This window comes from Pan paniscus, chromosome 13 (assembly GCF_029289425.2).
Source record: "Pan paniscus chromosome 13, NHGRI_mPanPan1-v2.0_pri, whole genome shotgun sequence".
NCBI lineage: Eukaryota > Metazoa > Chordata > Mammalia > Primates > Hominidae > Pan > Pan paniscus.
This window is the reverse complement of record NC_073262.2, coordinates 136,098,825-136,115,651: the sequence shown is the minus strand read 5'-3', so window position 1 is coordinate 136,115,651 and position 16,827 is coordinate 136,098,825. Positions and strand designations below refer to the sequence as shown.

Genomic DNA, 16,827 nt, shown 5'->3' with positions numbered 1-16,827 from the left:
GTCTTTCTTGATAAATAGTGGCCTCCAATACCTAATATTTAAAAATTACCTTTTGGAAACTGATTTATAGGACATATTTTCTTCCAGGTATCTTACCCTTATATTGCAGAAATCCTTAACCAGAAACAAACACTTCTGTTTTCTAAATGAAACACCATTCTTTCTGATTATCTGATTCTCATTTTACTCACAGGTTTGATCTAGTTATATTTTTTCCAGCTTTATTTTCAAAATTTTTCCATTTTTTTGCGAATTTTATTGCGATACCAATTATGAAATAAAATCTTCAGTTCTCATCTCTGTATCACCTCTTACCATTAGATTTAATTTAGTCATGGATGAGCCTAATTATTGATGGTAATAACAATCTCAACTTTAAACTTCGAAGAAGCTACTTCTTCATTTATGGATTGATTTGGATTATCTGGCTTTTAATCTATATAAACAACAGCTCTTTGAACAAGTCATTTTTATTAAGTAGGAAACTAGACATTCATAGCTTCCATTTAGCATTGTTACATAGAAAACAGGAAGAAAATATCTTAGAGTATGGAAATTGAAAATCAAACCTAATCTTAGTGCATGTAATCCTTTTGTCTGAAGTGCAACTCATTTTTCTTCTTTCTTGATATTCTTAATTTTCAAAGAAATACTGATTTCAGCATTTATTTTTCTTAGAGAGCTAGGAATTAATAACCTTCATCATATTATCAAAATTTTTTTAAGTGCCGGACAGCTATACTTTGAAGGAAGCAGAATTGAAGATGGGAAGTTCATTGGGACTGTGTCTTGGAAAAGCACCAAGTTCGTCTCAGGTAAAATAAGGTCACCTGTTTCAAAACAAAATCAACCCTTCCATAACCAGAATTATAACTAGTACCTTAGCTACTCCAGTAATATTGTTTTTCTCTAAAAGTTTTTTCTTAAATCATACATTTTATTTTAGGAATATATCCTTATAGTTCTAGATGTTTAAATATAAAATATTATGCCAAAGCATATTTATGTTTCTTTTTCTGTGAAGATTTTGTGGTTAAAAGGAATCTTTAATGCTGAGTGGCCACCACTTTCAACCACTATATTTCCTAAGTTCTGAGATACACCTTCTTTTTCTCACATTTTTACATCTGTGAGATTAGGTTGCATCTTACAGTCAGGGACGTTCTGCAGTTATAGCTGGCACTGGTACAGAAAATAGTAAGTCTAACACTCAGTAGCATTTTAGGTTGAATGAAACACAGTTTATTAATTTTGGACTTAATTACTCTCTGCACTAATAGTCTCAGAGCAGCCTCCCTTTCCCCTTGTCTTTAACAGTGTCCATTTTCAGTATAAAACACCATCAGGTTTGACCTTTGCCAGAAGCCATACCCAGCTAATCAGCTTATTACAGTGCAGAAATCATAAGGATATTCTTATTGTGAATACCCTGTAGCAGGGTAATCTGGACTCAAATCAGGTTGCCCATGGTTCCCAAATTCACTTCATTACTTTCCCAACCACTTCCCCCTTAACTTGCTTTCCCCTGAACCCTAGCAAATAGTAGTGCATGACAAGCTGATAGGAGGGAAAACATGACAAGTGAGGTTGAGTTAGAAAGGAAAAGCAGGGCTATGAGGAACTGAATAAGAGATCAGATTTGTATTTTTCCTTTGGAGTCTTGAGAATTGTAATATTTGAATCCCTTGGCAGAAAATAAAATCATAACCAAGTGACTCAGAAAAAACATACTAATGCTAACAGTGTGTAGTAATTACAAATACCTTTTGGGAGTGATCGAGACAGAGATGGAGATCATAGTAGAAGAAATAGTGTATGTTGGCCGGGCGCGGTGGCTCACGTCTGTAATCCCAACCCTTTGGGAGGCTGAGGCGGGTGGATCACCTGAAGTCAGGAGTTCAACACCAGCCTGGCCAACATGGTGAAACCCTGCCTCTACTAAAAATACAAAAAATTAGCCAGGCGTAGTGGCATGCACCTGGAATCCCAGCTACATGGGAGGCTGAGGTAGGAGAATCTCTTGAACTTGGGAAGCAGAGGTGGCAGTGAGCCAAGATCGCTCCACTGCACTCCAGCCTGGGCAACAAGAGCAAAACTCCATCTCAAAAAAAAAAAAAAAAAAAAAAGAAAGAAAAAGAAGTAGTGTATGTGGGAGACATTTATTAGGAGTAAAAAACATTGATGATGAAGCAATTTATACTTCTGGGTAGGCATAATTATTGCTTAAATTGTAACATTATTAATCATAGTCATATTTTCATATAAATTGAGATTTTTTGTTAAAGTTTCATGAGCCCTTGGCTTTACATTTTTGAAAGTAAATAATACATTTATTGGATTTTTAAATTCAGATTAAATTGCATTTACACATCTGTCTTGTTATTAGTTGTTCCTGTTTTTTGCAATGGGGAGTGACGTTCAACCTGGGACAGAAATGGAAATCATAGTAGAAGAAACAATATCTGTGAGAGATGTAAGTAATTTTACCTTTTGTTTTCAGAGGCTGTGTGTGTTTGTATGTTTGCTGTGAGGAACAGTGGTATCCTGTGTTAAGATTTGGAGGTCCTAAACTAGGCCTGATATGGTATACTTCAGAGAATTATATGTACTCACTAGAGGAATTATTTTGGGAGCTTGAAAATTGGTGAACCAACTGGATTTTTTTTTTTTTTTTTTTTTTTTAGAGAGTCTCAACTCTGTCACCCAGGCTGGAGTGCAGTGGCATGATCTCAGCTCACTGCAACCTCTGCCTCCCGGGTTCAAGTGATTCTCCTGCCTCAGCCTCCTGAGTAGCTGGGATTACAGTTACCTACTACCACACCCAGCTAATTTTTATATTTTTAGTAGAGATGAGGTTTCTCCATGTTAGCCAGGCTGGTCTCAAACTCCTGACCTCGAGTGATCCACCCGCCTCGGCCTCCCAAAGTGCTGGGATTACAGGCATGAGCCATTCCACTCGGCCTCAACTGGAAATTTTAAATAAGATTACAATTTTTTTCTTTCTATCAATAATAGTTTTTTATTATAGAAATGTTGAATGTGCAGAAATTGATTAAAAGAAAAAATGAAAACCTATCATTATTCTTTATCCTACCAATATTAACATTTTGGCATATTTTTTCTAGTATTTATATACACACACAGTGGTATGAATGTTTGTATATATGTGTGTATGTGATAAAGTAAATAATTATATTGCTGTTATTGAGAACTGAGACCTTTAGTATTGGAAAACAGACAAATAAAATCAGTGTGGTTTAAAAAAACCTGTTCTCCTGAATTTGAAATAGAAAAATCTGAATGAGCTTCATATATTTTTTCTTAAAAAATTTTTTTTCCAGCTCTGTCCCCTGATACAGGTTGGAAAGAGTGACCAACCTGGTAGCAGCAGAGTACCCCTGGCACCCAGATTATGGCTGCCAAATACCATTTTCTACAAACAGGAACCAGGGCATCTTAGAATAATGGCTGGTTATATATCTAGGTCAGGAAATAAGATGAGCCTGAAACATCTTACCATCACAGAAAGCAGTGAAGCTGCTATCCAAGACCATTGGAATCATCAAAGAGATTGAGGAGCCCACTAGTCAAAGATGAGACAATTTGAACTTGAGTGAGAAAAATAATAAAAATTAATTGAAACAAGTACATAAAATCTGTAAATCTGTGAGTTCATAATGATCCTATACAAAAATATGCAGTTACCTATAATGGATGCTAGGCAATCATAAAGGTAAAAAATAAAGCATTTTTTTTCCTGTTTTTCCCTTGCAAACTATATCCCAGGGTAGCTAAGCAGATAATGATAAGTTTTATTTATAAACGTATTCCAACTAATAAATGAAGGCATTTTAGAATTTCACATTTTTTCAACTCCTAATAAATTAATGAACCTAGGCAATGATCCTCAAAGATTGCTAGCCCCAAAAAAGAGCAACACTCAGACAACATAGAAATTCAGAACAATACCCATGCCCTTATTGCAAAAAACCAAACAACTGGACCTGAATCTGAATAAGCCTCTAGGTCTAATTACCAATTTATAGGAAATACAGGAGGCATAGGAACAGGTTAAATTCATCACAGGTCTGCAATTAGCCAAATGTAGATCAGAAAACTCTTCTACGAAAGAGGGGACAAGGACAACCTATAGGTCAAAAGAGGCTTAAAAGACATAGCAACCAGTTGCAATGTATGGACTTCTTTGGACCCTAACTCAAGCCAAAGGAACTTTAGTAATAATTTAAGAGAAAGTAGAGAAATGTGAACATTAGTTGGATATTTGCTGGTATTAAGGAATTCTTAATTTTTTAGCTGTCATAATCATTTTAGGTTTTTAAAAATATCTTTTAGAGATGCATAATAAATATTTACAGATGAAATTATATATCTGGCATTTGCTTCAAAAAACTCTGGGGCAAGGGCAGGGAAAGTGAGTGGGTTATTGACACATAAAACTGGCCATGGCAATATGAGTTGAGCATCCCTGATCCCAAAATCCAAAATGCTCCAAAATCTGAAACTATTTTAAAAAAATTAAATTGACACGTATTTATGGGGTACATTTAATATTCTGGTACATATATGTGTTGTATAATGATTAAATCAGCATACTCATTACCTCATGCACTTAGCATTTCTTGGGGGTGAGAACATTCAAGAGCTTTTCTAACTATTTTTTAACATACAATCCTTACTGTTAACTATCATCACCCTACTGTACAATAGAACACTAGAGCTTATTCCTCCTATTAGATTGTAACTTTGTACCTGTTGACCACCCTCTCCCATCCTCCCCTTACATCTCCCCCTCAGTCACTAGTAACTGCTGTTTTACTCTCTGCTTCTACGATGTCAACTCTTTTTTTTTTTTTTAAGATTCCACATATGAGTGAGGTCATATTACAGATCAGCCTTTCTGTGCCTGGCTTCGTTCACTTAACATGATGTCTTCCAGGTTCATCCATGTTGTCACAAATAACAGGATTTTATTCTTTTTTATGGCTGAATAGTACCCTGTTGTGTATATATACCACATTTTCCTTACCTGTTCATCCACTGTTGGATGCTTAGGTTGATTTGATATCTTGGTGATTGTAAATAATGCTCCAGTAAACATGGGAGTGCAGATATCTCTTTGACACACTGATTTCATACCCTTTGGACACATACCCAGTAATGGGATTGGTGAATCACATGATAGTTCTATGTTTAATTTTGTGAGGAACATCTGTACTGTTTTCTATAATGGCCGTAATAATTTACAGTCTCACCGACAGTGCATAAATGTTCCCTTTTCACCACATTCTTGTAAATACATGTTTTCTCTTGTTTTTTTGATAGTAGCCATTCTAACTGGAGTGAGATATGGTACTTCATTGTGGTTTTGATTTACATTTCCTTTATGATTTGTGATGTTGAGCATTTTTTGTGTGCGTACCTGTTGGCCATTCGTGTGTCTTTTGAGAAATGTTTACTAAAGTCTTTTGCCAATTTTTAAATCAGGTACTTTTTTTTTGCTGTTGAATTGTTTAAGTTCCTTATATAATATATTCCGGATATTAACTCTTTGTTAGATTTTTTTTTTAAGACAGTCTTGCTCTCACCCAGGCTGGCATGCAGTGGGGTGATCTCAGCTCACTGCAACCTCCACCCCCAGGGCTAAGTGATCCTTCCATCTCAGCCTCCGAAGTAGCTGGGATCGCAGGTATATGCCACTATGCCCAGCTTTTTTTTTTTTTTTTTTTTTGTATTTTCGGTAGAGGCAGTGTCTCACCATGTTGCCCAGGCTGGTCTTGAACTACTGAACTCAAGTGATCTGCCCATCTCGGCCTCCCAAAGTGCTGGTATTACAGGCGTGAGCAACCCCGCCCAGCTCCCTTTGTTAGATTTATACTTTGCAAACATTTTCTCCCATTCTGTAGGTTGTCTCTTTACTCTGTTGTTTCTTTTGCTGTACAAAAGCTTTTTAGTTTGCTATAATCCCATTTGTCTATGTTCTTTTGTTGCCTGTGCTTTTGAGGCAACCAAAGCTTATTTTAAAAATTCTTGCCTAATCCAGTGTCATAGTGTTCCCCCTATGTTTTCCTTTAGTAGTTTCATTGTTTTGGGTTTTACATTTAAGCATTTAAACCATTTTGAGTTGATTTTTGTATTTAGTGAGAGTTAGGGAATCTAGTCTCATTATTCTGCATGTGGAGATCCAATTTTCCCAGAACCATTTGTTGAAGAGACTATCATTTTCCCAATGTGTGTTCTTGGCACATCTATCAAAAATTAGTTGGCTGTTAAGTTTGTGAATTTATTTCTGGGCTCTTTATTCTGGTGCTTTGGCCTATGTGTCAGACTTTTTGCCAGTACCCTGCTGTTTTGGTTACTTTTGCTTTGTAGTATATTTTGAAGTAAGGCAGTATGGTGCCTCCAGCTCTGTTCTTTTTGCTCACAATTGCTTTGACTATTTGGGTTTTTTTGTGGTTCCTTATGAATTTTTTCATCCTTGGGATGAATACCACTTGATAATTGTGAATGGTCTTTTTAACGTGCTTGTTAAATTCAGTTTGCTAATACCTTGTTGACAGTTTTTCATCTATGTTCATCAGGGGTATTGGCCTAATAGTTTTCTTTTTTTGTTGTTGAATCTACATCTGGTCTTGGAATCAGGATAATGCTGGCCTCATAAAATGAGTTTGGAAATATTCACAACTTTTCAATTTTCTGGAGTAGTTTGAGGAGAATTGATATTCTTTAAATGTTTGGTAGAATTCAGCAGTGAAGCCATTAGGTCCTCAGCTTTTCTTTGATGAAAGACTTTATTACTGAAAGCATTTTCTCACTTGTTGGCCTGTTCAGATTTTCTATTTCTTCATCATTTAATCTTAGTATATTGTATATGTCCAGGAATTTATCCATTTCTTCTATGTTTTTAAATTTATTGGCAAGTAGTTGTTCATAATAGTCTCTTATGATCCTTTGTATGTCTGTGGTATCAATTGTAATGTCTGATTTTCATCTCTGACTTTATTTGAGTCTTCACTCTTTTTTTCTTAGTCTAGCTAAAGGTTTGCCAATTTTATCTATTAAAAGAACCAGTTTTTAATTTTGTTTCTCTTTTGAATTGTTTTGTTAGTTCCTATTTTGTTTATTTCTGCTCTGAGCTTTATTATTCCCTTCTGCTTCTTTTGGGTTTAGTTTGTCCTTATGTTTCTAGTTCCTTGAGGTTCATGGTTAGGTTGTTTAGTAGAAATCTTTCTTCATTTTTGATCTAGGCATCTATTGCTGTGAACTTCCCTCTTAGAACTGTTTTTGCTGTATCCCATGGGTTTTGGTATAATATGTTTCTATTTTAGTCTCAAGGCATTTTAAAATTTCCCTCTTACTTTCTTCATTGACTTATTGGTTCTTTGGAAGCGTGTTTAATTTCCATGTATTTGTAAGGTTTTCAAAGTTTTTCTTTTTGATTTCTAGTTTTATCGTGGTTAGAAAAAATACTTGATATGATCTCTGTCTTGTTAAATGTATTAAGACTTGTTTTGTGGTCTAATGTATGCTCTATCATGGATAATATTCTCTGTGCAGTTGACAAGAATGTGTATCCTGCAGTTGTTGATGGACTGTTCTATAAATATCTGTTAGCTCCGTTTGGTCTATGGTGAAGTTTAAGTTTAATGTTTCTTTGTTGATTTTTTGTCTCGATGATCTTTCCATTATTGAAAGTGAGGTGTTGAAGTCCCTACTATTATTGTATTGCAGTCTTGTTCCCCTAGAGGTCTAATAATATTAGCTTTATATATTTGGGTGTTCTGGTGGTGTTTGCATATATATTTACAATTGTTATATCCTCTCATTGAATCCCTTTATATCATTATAAATGATATAATAATGATATATAGTGATTATATAACAAGTTATTATATAATGACCTTCTTCTACAATGACCATTATCAATTATAATGACCTTTTACAGTTTTTGAGTTAAAGTCTATTTTATCTGACATAAATGTGGCTACTCTTGCTCACTTTTGGTTTCTATTTGCATGGACTATCTTTTTCCATCCCTTCACTTTCAGTCTATGTTTGTCTTTAACAGTGAGGTGAGTCTTTTTTAGGCAACATATAGTTGGGTCTTCTTTTTTTTAACCCATTCAGTCACTTTTATATCTTTTAATTGAAGAATTTAATCAAGGTTATTATTGATAAGTAAGAACTTACTCCTGCCATTTTGCTAATCGTTTTCTGGTTGTTTTGTAGATCTTTTTCTTCCTTTCTGGTTGTTTACTTCTGTGGTTTGATGGTTGTCTATGGTGCTAAGCTTTGTTTCTTTTTCTTATTTGTGTATTTTCTGTCATTTTTTTCTTTGTGGTTACTGTTGCACTAAGATAGAGAGTCTTGTACTTATAATAGACTATTTTAAGCTGTATCCAACTCACCTTTGATCATATAAAAATAGTCTAGAATTTTTTCCCTTCCCTCTACAATTTATATTTTTGTTGCCTTAATTTACATCTTTATTGTGTCCTTAGCCACTAATAGTAACTGTTGTTGTTTTTGGCTATTTTGTCTTTAAACCTTCATGGAAGAGGATTGATAAATTTATATAGCACCATTGCAACACTGGGGTATTCCAAGTATGATTATGAATTTACCTATACTTGTGAGTTTTATACTTTCATGTGTTTTCATGATAGTAATTATCATCCTTTTGTTTCCAGTTGTAGTGCTCCCTTAAGTATTTTCTTGTAAGATTGGTCTAGTGGTGATAAATTCCTTTAGCTTTTTGCTTATCTGAGATTTATATCTCGCCTTTATTTCTGAAGGATAGCTTTGCTGGATATGATATTCTTGGCTGACAGTGTTTTTTTCTTTCCTATATTACCCCCATTTTCTTCTGGCCTGCAAGGTTTCTGCTAAGAAATCCACTGATAGTCTACTGGGGATTTCCTTATATGTGACTTAATGCTTTTATCTTGTAGCTTTCAGAATTCTCTTTTTGTCTTTAACTTTTGAGAGTCTTATTATAAAGTGCCCAAAGAGGATCTTTTTGTGTTGAATCTAATTGGGGAACCTGTGAGCTTTCTGGATCTGGATGTCCATATCTCTCCTGGACTTGGGAATTTTTCACCTATTATTTAATTAAATAGATATGCTGTGTCTTTTGTCATTTATTCTCCCCCTGGCACTTCTACAATGAGAAAACTTGTTCATTTAATGGTGTCTTGTTGGTCCTGTAGGCTTTCTTCATTCTTTTTAAATTGTTAATTCTTTTTATTCTTCTGACTGGGTTATTTCAAAAGACCTGTCTTCAAGTTCAGAAATTCTTTCTCTGATGAATTTCTGATTCAGATTATGAATGAATTTTTCTGATTTTGTTGAATTTTGGATTGTCTGTATTCTCTTATTTATGAGTTTCCTTAAGATCATTGTTTTGAATTTCTCTTCAGGCATTTCATAAATATACTTTTCTTCGGGGTTTGTTACTGGAGACTTACTGTGTTCCTTTCAGAATATCATCTTTCCTTGGCCCTTCATATTTCTTGTCTTCTTATGTTGATATCTTCACATTTACTTGAACACTTACTTTTTCCAATTTTATGGAGTAGCTATTGTAGGGAGGAGTTTTTCCTATAGATGGATTCTAGGGTGTCTGTTGGAAATGATGTGTTGTTGGCTTTGGTTCTTGGTGGGCTCAGTAGCATGATCCCTACACCAGTTCTTCAGCTGTAATCCTCATTAATGATGTGTGCAGTTGCCTCAATTTCCTAGGTTACGGGTGTTTGTAACAGAGGTGACATGGTTTGGTGGAGGAAAGGGTGCTGGTTTGTGTTGCGACCAAGCACAACCTGAGCATAGCCGTGTGTTGGTCTCTCTGGGGAGGGGGATACTGCCACACTTGCTATTGGGCTGGGTGCAGACATGTGTGGGTCAGGCAGCTGTGCAGCGCTCTCTCTGGGGAGGCAGGGCCACTGCCAGATTGCAAAATCCAAAACTTTTTGAGCACTTTTTGACCCTTTGACATGACACTCAAAGAAAATATTCATTGGAGCATTTCATATTTAGATTTTTGTATTGAGGTTACTTAGCTGGTAAGTATAATGCAGATATTCCAAAATTTTTTTTTAAATCCAACACTTCTAGTCGTAAGTATTTCAAATAAGGGTTACTCAACCTGTGATTGGGACTGGGTGATGGGTATTTGAGGATCATTTTACTATTTTCTGCAGGTATTTTCCCAGTTTTTTACTGGCCTTTTTAACTTTACATTTTTTAATTTCAAGGAAAGAAACCACAAAACTTTTCAAAAGTGATGTATCTTCCTTTCTGTACTCCGTTGAACCCCTTGCAGGCAGACTTGTTCCTTGCTATGTCACTGAAACAGCTTATGTCAGGGTCATTAGTGGCCTCCACATTACTATGTCCAGTGAGCAGTTTTTACTCTTCATGTTACTTGCTCTATCACCAACATTCCATGTACCTGATGACTCTATTCTTTGAAACACTTTTGTCACTGGGCTCCAGAAGACCACAACTCCAGGTTTTCCTTATATCCCACTGGCCTACCCTTCTCAGTTTGCTGTCTCCTCCTCTTCTCTATCTTTGAGCATTCTGCTGCCCAGTTCTTAGATTGGACCTCGGCCCAGAACATCCAGCTGCCACTTGGTTGTCTAACAATCATCCAAACCTAGAACATATTCACAGTAAAGCTCTTCTTATTCTCCCTGAAACATAACCCGCTCATATTTTTCTCTTTTTCAGTTAATGGCAACTCCATTTTTTACTTGCTTAGGCTGAAAGCCTTGAAGTCATCCTTGATTCTTCTCTTTCTTACTTCACATTCAGTTTCACAAGGACATCTTTTGGTTCTACCATCAAAATGCATCTAGGATCTGACCACATCTCATTCTGTTCATTACTACCACCCTGTCAAACCTGTCATCTTTTTCATCTGAAATGAATTTCATCCATCAGCTTCCTAACTGATCTCCTTCCTTATAGCCTTGCACTTCCCAGGGTCTGTTCTTATAAAAAGTTGAGTGATCCTTTAAAATGTAAGAGACATTAGTCACTCCTATACTCACAACCCTCCTGTGGTTTCCCATTTTACCCAGAGTAAGAGGTGAAGTCTTGAATGTCTGCACAAGGGCCTATGTGATCTGGTTCTCTGGTATCATTTTTGTTATATTTTCAAACCTCCAACCATTTCCCCCTCTTACTCACTGTGCTTCAGCCACACTGGCCTTCTTGCTGTTTCTGAAATAAGGCTTTTATGCTCTCTGTTTCCCCTTCCTAAAACACAGTTAAGTTGATTGCTCAATTGTTTGATTGTTTTTCTTAAATACAATGTTTAAGACTTTAAGTTTTCTTAGAATATAAGCTTGCTTTCATTCATCCACCATATTTTAGTATACTGTGTTTTTATCATCATTTTCTAAACAATCTATAATTATATTTTAAAGCCTTATTTTTTGTCATACAAGTAATCATGGATTTCTTCTCACTTTTTAAACTTCTAGGGGATTAACAATCCCCCTTGGTTACCACTCTATTCTAGTCCTTTCTCTAGAAGTCACTGTTGCAATCAGATAACATCATCTTATCCACATCAGCAGAGTGTGTGTCCCTCCAGACCTTTGCTGTGCCTATACCAGCATGTGTCTATATACATACATATAGAAATGAAGAGTGTGCTTTGCTTCTGTGATTTCTTTTAAATTATAAATGGGATCACTTTGCATGTATTATACTAGAACTTTGTTTCACTTAAAATATTTTAAAGATCTTTTAAGACCAATATATATGAATCTGTTTTTTTCTTTGAACTGCTTTAAGACATTTCCTACTTTTTAAAAAATCTCCCATTAATGTGTATTTTGGTGGGGTTTTTTTTTTGCCATTTTTCTTTTATTACAAACAGTACAGCAGTGACTTCCTTATTTTTGCTCTCTTTTGCTCTAGTGTAATAGAAATCAAATTGTAGTTGCTCGCTTGTCCAAGATTTAATTAGCAATGTTTTTCCCTCAAGAAATTGTTTTAATTACTATTTTTGTTTTATTTAAACTTTTGTTAATATTGTCTCATTTTTGCATTATACCATGACATCACAGCTTGCACAATTCTTGTGAGTTTTTATATTTAGGGAAAACGGGGAAATTCAGACAGTCATAAAGAGAAGAGAGAAGGGAGAACTTTCCCCAAATGCTATCAATCTCGCCTTTTATAGGATTCAGAGTTTAATGTCTATGAAATTAACTTGATTAATCATATCTGGCCAAAGACACACAGTTAATCCTTACAGGAAGAAAGTCATGGTTCAAACCTGGGAGTTGGTGGATGAGACTTTGAACTAAGTCCTGCTTGCAAACACCAGAAACTGCTTTTTCCTCTTCCTGAATTGGCCCCATCTAGCCTTTAGTAAGGAAAGCTGACTCGTGTATTATCTTCTTAACTATGTCTATCCTTGCCTATTCAAGAATCATTAAATATAGTCAGACTTAAATAGGCCTAGGGTCCAAAAAGGGTGTTTGTCCTAGAACTGTAACTCAGAAACAGAAAACTAACATTGGACATTGTTTTTCTTTACAGTGTTTAAAGTTAATGCTGAAGAAATCTGGCCTACAAGGTAAGTTACTTACCATGATGACATATTACTTAAAAGCCTAATAAAAATTTTTTTGACTTTTTTTTTCTCCAGGGTTGTAGGAAAAAAAAATTTATAGGGTGTGGAGAAATAAAAAGTAGTTTACACTTCCATATGTACATAATGAATTCTCCTGGTTCTTGTTGGCATGCTGAAAGAAAACTAATGGTATAGCTCTGAGTAGAGAACTTAGATAGGATCCAGCAAAGGTACAAAGTAGGAATGTTTTACAGTGTTGGTGGGAATGTAAATTAGGTCAACCATTGTGGAAGACAGTGTGGCAACTCCTCAAAGACCTGGAACCAGAAATGCCATTGATCGAGCAATCCCATTACTGGGTATATACCCAAAGGAATATAAATTATTCTATTATAAAGATACATGCACATGTATGTTCATTGCAGCACTGTTCACAATAGCAAAGACATGGAATCAACCCAAATGCCCATCAGTAATAGACTGGATAAAGAAAATATGGTACATATATACCATGGAATACTGTGCAGCCATAGAAAGGAATGAGATCATGTCCTTTGCAGGGTCATGGATGGAGCTGGAAGTCATTATCCTCAGCAAACTAATGCAGGAACAGAAAACTAGACACCACATGTTCTTACTTATAAGTGGGAGCCAAACAATGAGAACACATGGACACAGGGAGGGGAATAACACACATCGGGGCCTGTTGGTGTATGGGGGGGTGGGAGTGGGGGAGGGAGAGCATCAGGAAAAATTGCTAATACATTCTGGGCTTAATACCTAGGTGATGAGTTGATAGGTGCAGCAAACCACCATGGCACACGTTTACCTGTGTAACAGACCTGCACATCCTGCACATGTACCCCAGAACTTAAAATAAAAAGAAATAACGCTAAGATGTATACCACCTGGAGCCGCGCAGGTCTTCCACTGATTCCTTTCAATTTCATTGATTCCAAATTTCAGTGCATTCTGTTTCATGTCAGTATTTTTGTGGTATAGATGACGGAATGTAAAATGAATGAAAAAAAATAAATCTAAGATAACTGAAGCAACTTTCCAGGTGAGATCATGTCAGTGAGTTTGATGAGACCTCATTCTGATTTCAGTAGCACACTTTGCTGTTCTGAGACTTCATTAACATGGAGGCCCATAGCTTTATTATCTGGAAAGGAAGTTAAGGTGTTCTGGGTGCAAGACATTCTTCTAGAAGTTACACGCAACGTCTCACCTAACTTTGAATTTTTTTTATCCCAATTTTGACTCCTTTATAGGAGATGCCTGGCATTTACGAAAAATGGATTGGTGCTATGAAGCTGGAGAACCTTTATGTGAAGAAGTAAGATGATTTCTATACATTGTACTTTCGTATGATTACATTTATGTCATATTTTCGTACAAGGTACCCATTCCACTCATGAGAAAGCTTTAATTACTTTCTATAGGATACAAATGTCTATGAATGGGTCTATTTTACTTTTTTCTTACTATAGTTTTTTGATAAAGAGGAAGTCACAGTGCAGTGGGAACATTTCTGACATCTGTGGTAAACCCCCTTGCCATGAGAGTATGCCTCTAGGAGGAGCAGTTCATGAGAAGGCAGAGAACTTCACAGAACAAATGACATTTGAGCTCATGAAGGAATTTTATAGATACACTCTGAAGTTTTGGCCCCTGAATGTTTTGATCTCAGAGTTTCTCTGTAAGGTAATGGTGGCAGAATTTCTTACTAACCATTCCTAAGTTAGGCTTTGGTCCAAACTCTCGATCCAGCCAAACTGTTAGGGTAGCCTTAGGAATAATTTTATCACAGGAGAGTTGGAATCTAGTTGGTCATCTTGTTGGTCCAAATAGCATGATATTTCCCAGTTCAAATGCGTAGCCTTAGAAGTAGACCCAAAATAAAGCTCTGTGGGGAGTCTGAGGGAGCTGTGGTCAGCCGCCCTTTCCCCAGTCTTCACCTGCCTACTTCCTGTTCTTTAAGAAGGGGCACTGAATGCCAGCAGAAGGTTGATTTAGGGAGGTATGCTGGGGCCTTGCCCTGGAATGCTCTTTGCTGTTTAGCAGTCAGTAAGTCAATAGCGAGAGGCCCCTCTTGGGGCCTGGGCAGGAGTTTGACTGCCTGGAGTAAGAAGTGGACCTCAAAGCATCTTTAGGACATAAAATTTGGATGTCAGAAGAATATATTTACCCAAATAGCTTCAGCATTTTCTTCTCTATTAATTCCCAAATTGGCATCAAAGAATTCAGCCAGAAGCCAACTCATTACCCTTGGAACTGGCTTCTCGTTTCAGCCTTGCCAGGTATCTTTCCCATCCTAATCTTCAAGAGTAAAATATGGTTTACCCTCCTTATCTTTCATTCTTCATGTTTCCTCTCAGCCTCCAAACTGTCAGCTTTTCCACCCCTTCCCTGACCATTCCCATGCTTGGCTCCAGGTCCAAGCCTTCGTATGCCTCTCACCTAAATTATTATGGCTTTCCTGGGCCCAGGCGTTCCCTGCTTCAGTGTCATGCATATTGCAGCCAGATTGATCTGGAAAATCTCCTCAGAAATCTTGTGTGGCTCCTTTATTTCTATTCCATGTCCTGTGGTTAGTGCCTGCCCTTCCAGTCCGGTGTGACCTCCTGGTACTTTCCACTCGAATCAGTGTGGCTTTAGCGCTTTCCCAAAACAAGCCATATTTACTATCAACCTTAACTTAGCCCTTGTCCTTTTTTTCGTGAGAAATTCCTTCTGTTATTTTCTCTAGCTTTCCAAATCCAACCCATCTTTTTAGGATTAATTAAAATTTCATCTTTTGTAAATCAGTTTCTTATTTCTCATCTCATCTAACTCCCTTGCCTCAGATCTTCTGTCAAACTTACAGCTTATGCCCCACAATTTAACAAATAATGCTGTACTGATTTTATAGTCTTAGCTTATTTCCTGTGTCTTCCATATCTGCTTTATTATTCATTTAATTTTTGAAAAGATAATAGAGGCATGGGGTTTTAAAAAGATCAATGATCTGCTCCTTTCAGAAGTCATAAGTGACAAAAAAGCATTTTTGTCTTCCCAGGATGCAACACTGAAAGAACTTCTGATATGTTCTGGAGATACTTTGCTTTTAATTGAAGGACAGCTTCCTCCTCTGGTAAGATTTTACTTCTGAATAGACAACTCGTAAGTAATAATTATTGTTATCTGATTACAGAGATGATACAGCCTCATTTAGGGAAAATGGGGAAATTCAGACAGTCATAAAGAGAAGGGAGAACTTTCCCCAAATGCTATCAATCAGATATGTTTCCTAACTTGTAAATATTGTCACACAAAATTAAAATCAATTATATATAACATTTTTATTTCCTACTTTTTATATTTGACATTTTAACCTTCTCATAAAATCCAAAAATAATCGTCATATCCAAGGTAATGTTTTACTAATTTAATTGATCTATATCCTCATTGTTGGAAACTTACCTTGTTTTTAACATTTTGTTTTTATAAATAGTACTGAAATAAGTCCTTCAGAAAATAGTTCTAAATGTGGAATTCCTAAGTCCAAAGGTGTGACCTCTTTAAAGCCTTGATGTTCTATGCAGTAGCATATGAGAGGGCTCATTTCACTGCCCTTTTGTAAGCATTGCATAGCACTACTTTCTAAAACCAGTATCGTTTCTTTTAAACTGAGGATGCACGTAAAAGTGAACCCAAAAGAGAAACAAATGGCCCCAAACTCCAAGACTCAGATAACTGTTTGCTTATGATTAGAAAAGTCAGACAGTACAGAAAGCTTGAAATGAAAAGCAGAAATCACTCCTACACCTTTTCTCTGCAGAGAGAGCCACAGTTAGCTGATTTTTCCTCCTGTATCCTTCTAAGAAAAACATTACACATATTTGTTTGCTGAAGGCAAATATGTGTATATCCTTTTTAATGTATTCGCTACATTGTTTTACACTTGTTTTGTTTGCTTTTATTCACTGACTGTATCTTGCGGAGCTCCTCATATCAGCACATACACACCTACCTTATTCATTTTCGTAACTTTGTAGAATTCTATTATATTTTGTACAATGATCTTTAAAGTTAATTTTTGAATAGGCAATACTCATGATACAAAATTCCAGGTGTTATGAAAAGCTGGGCCAGGAAAAGCAAGTGTCCCTACTGTCTCTGGGTCCAGCCACCCAGCGTCCTCTCCCCGACAGGCAGCTGCTTTTCTCTGCATC

General features: G+C 36.2%; 1 protein-coding gene across 15 annotated transcripts in view; it reads left to right on the top strand.

Annotated features, from left to right (window-relative positions):
* Positions 1-16,827, top strand: part of USP40 (ubiquitin specific peptidase 40) — a 91,201-nt gene that overhangs the window by 54,322 nt on the left and 20,052 nt on the right. For 7 of the 15 annotated variants that reach the window (XR_010109424.1, XM_063595313.1, XM_063595312.1 and 4 more), the window contains 5 exons: positions 727-815; positions 2,387-2,473; positions 12,577-12,613; positions 13,873-13,949; positions 15,672-15,746. Coding sequence is in view for 14 of the 15 variants with exons in the window: in XM_063595313.1 (XP_063451383.1) it covers positions 727-815; positions 2,387-2,473; positions 12,577-12,613; positions 13,873-13,949; positions 15,672-15,746 (365 nt within the window). In the remaining variant the exon portion in view is untranslated. Of the gene's footprint in view, positions 1-726; positions 816-2,386; positions 2,474-3,341; positions 3,582-12,576; positions 12,614-13,872; positions 13,950-15,671; positions 15,747-16,827 lie in introns of those variants that run through there. The other 8 variants (XM_034955388.3, XM_055109236.2, XM_014344114.3 and 5 more) reach the window with 2 other exon arrangements.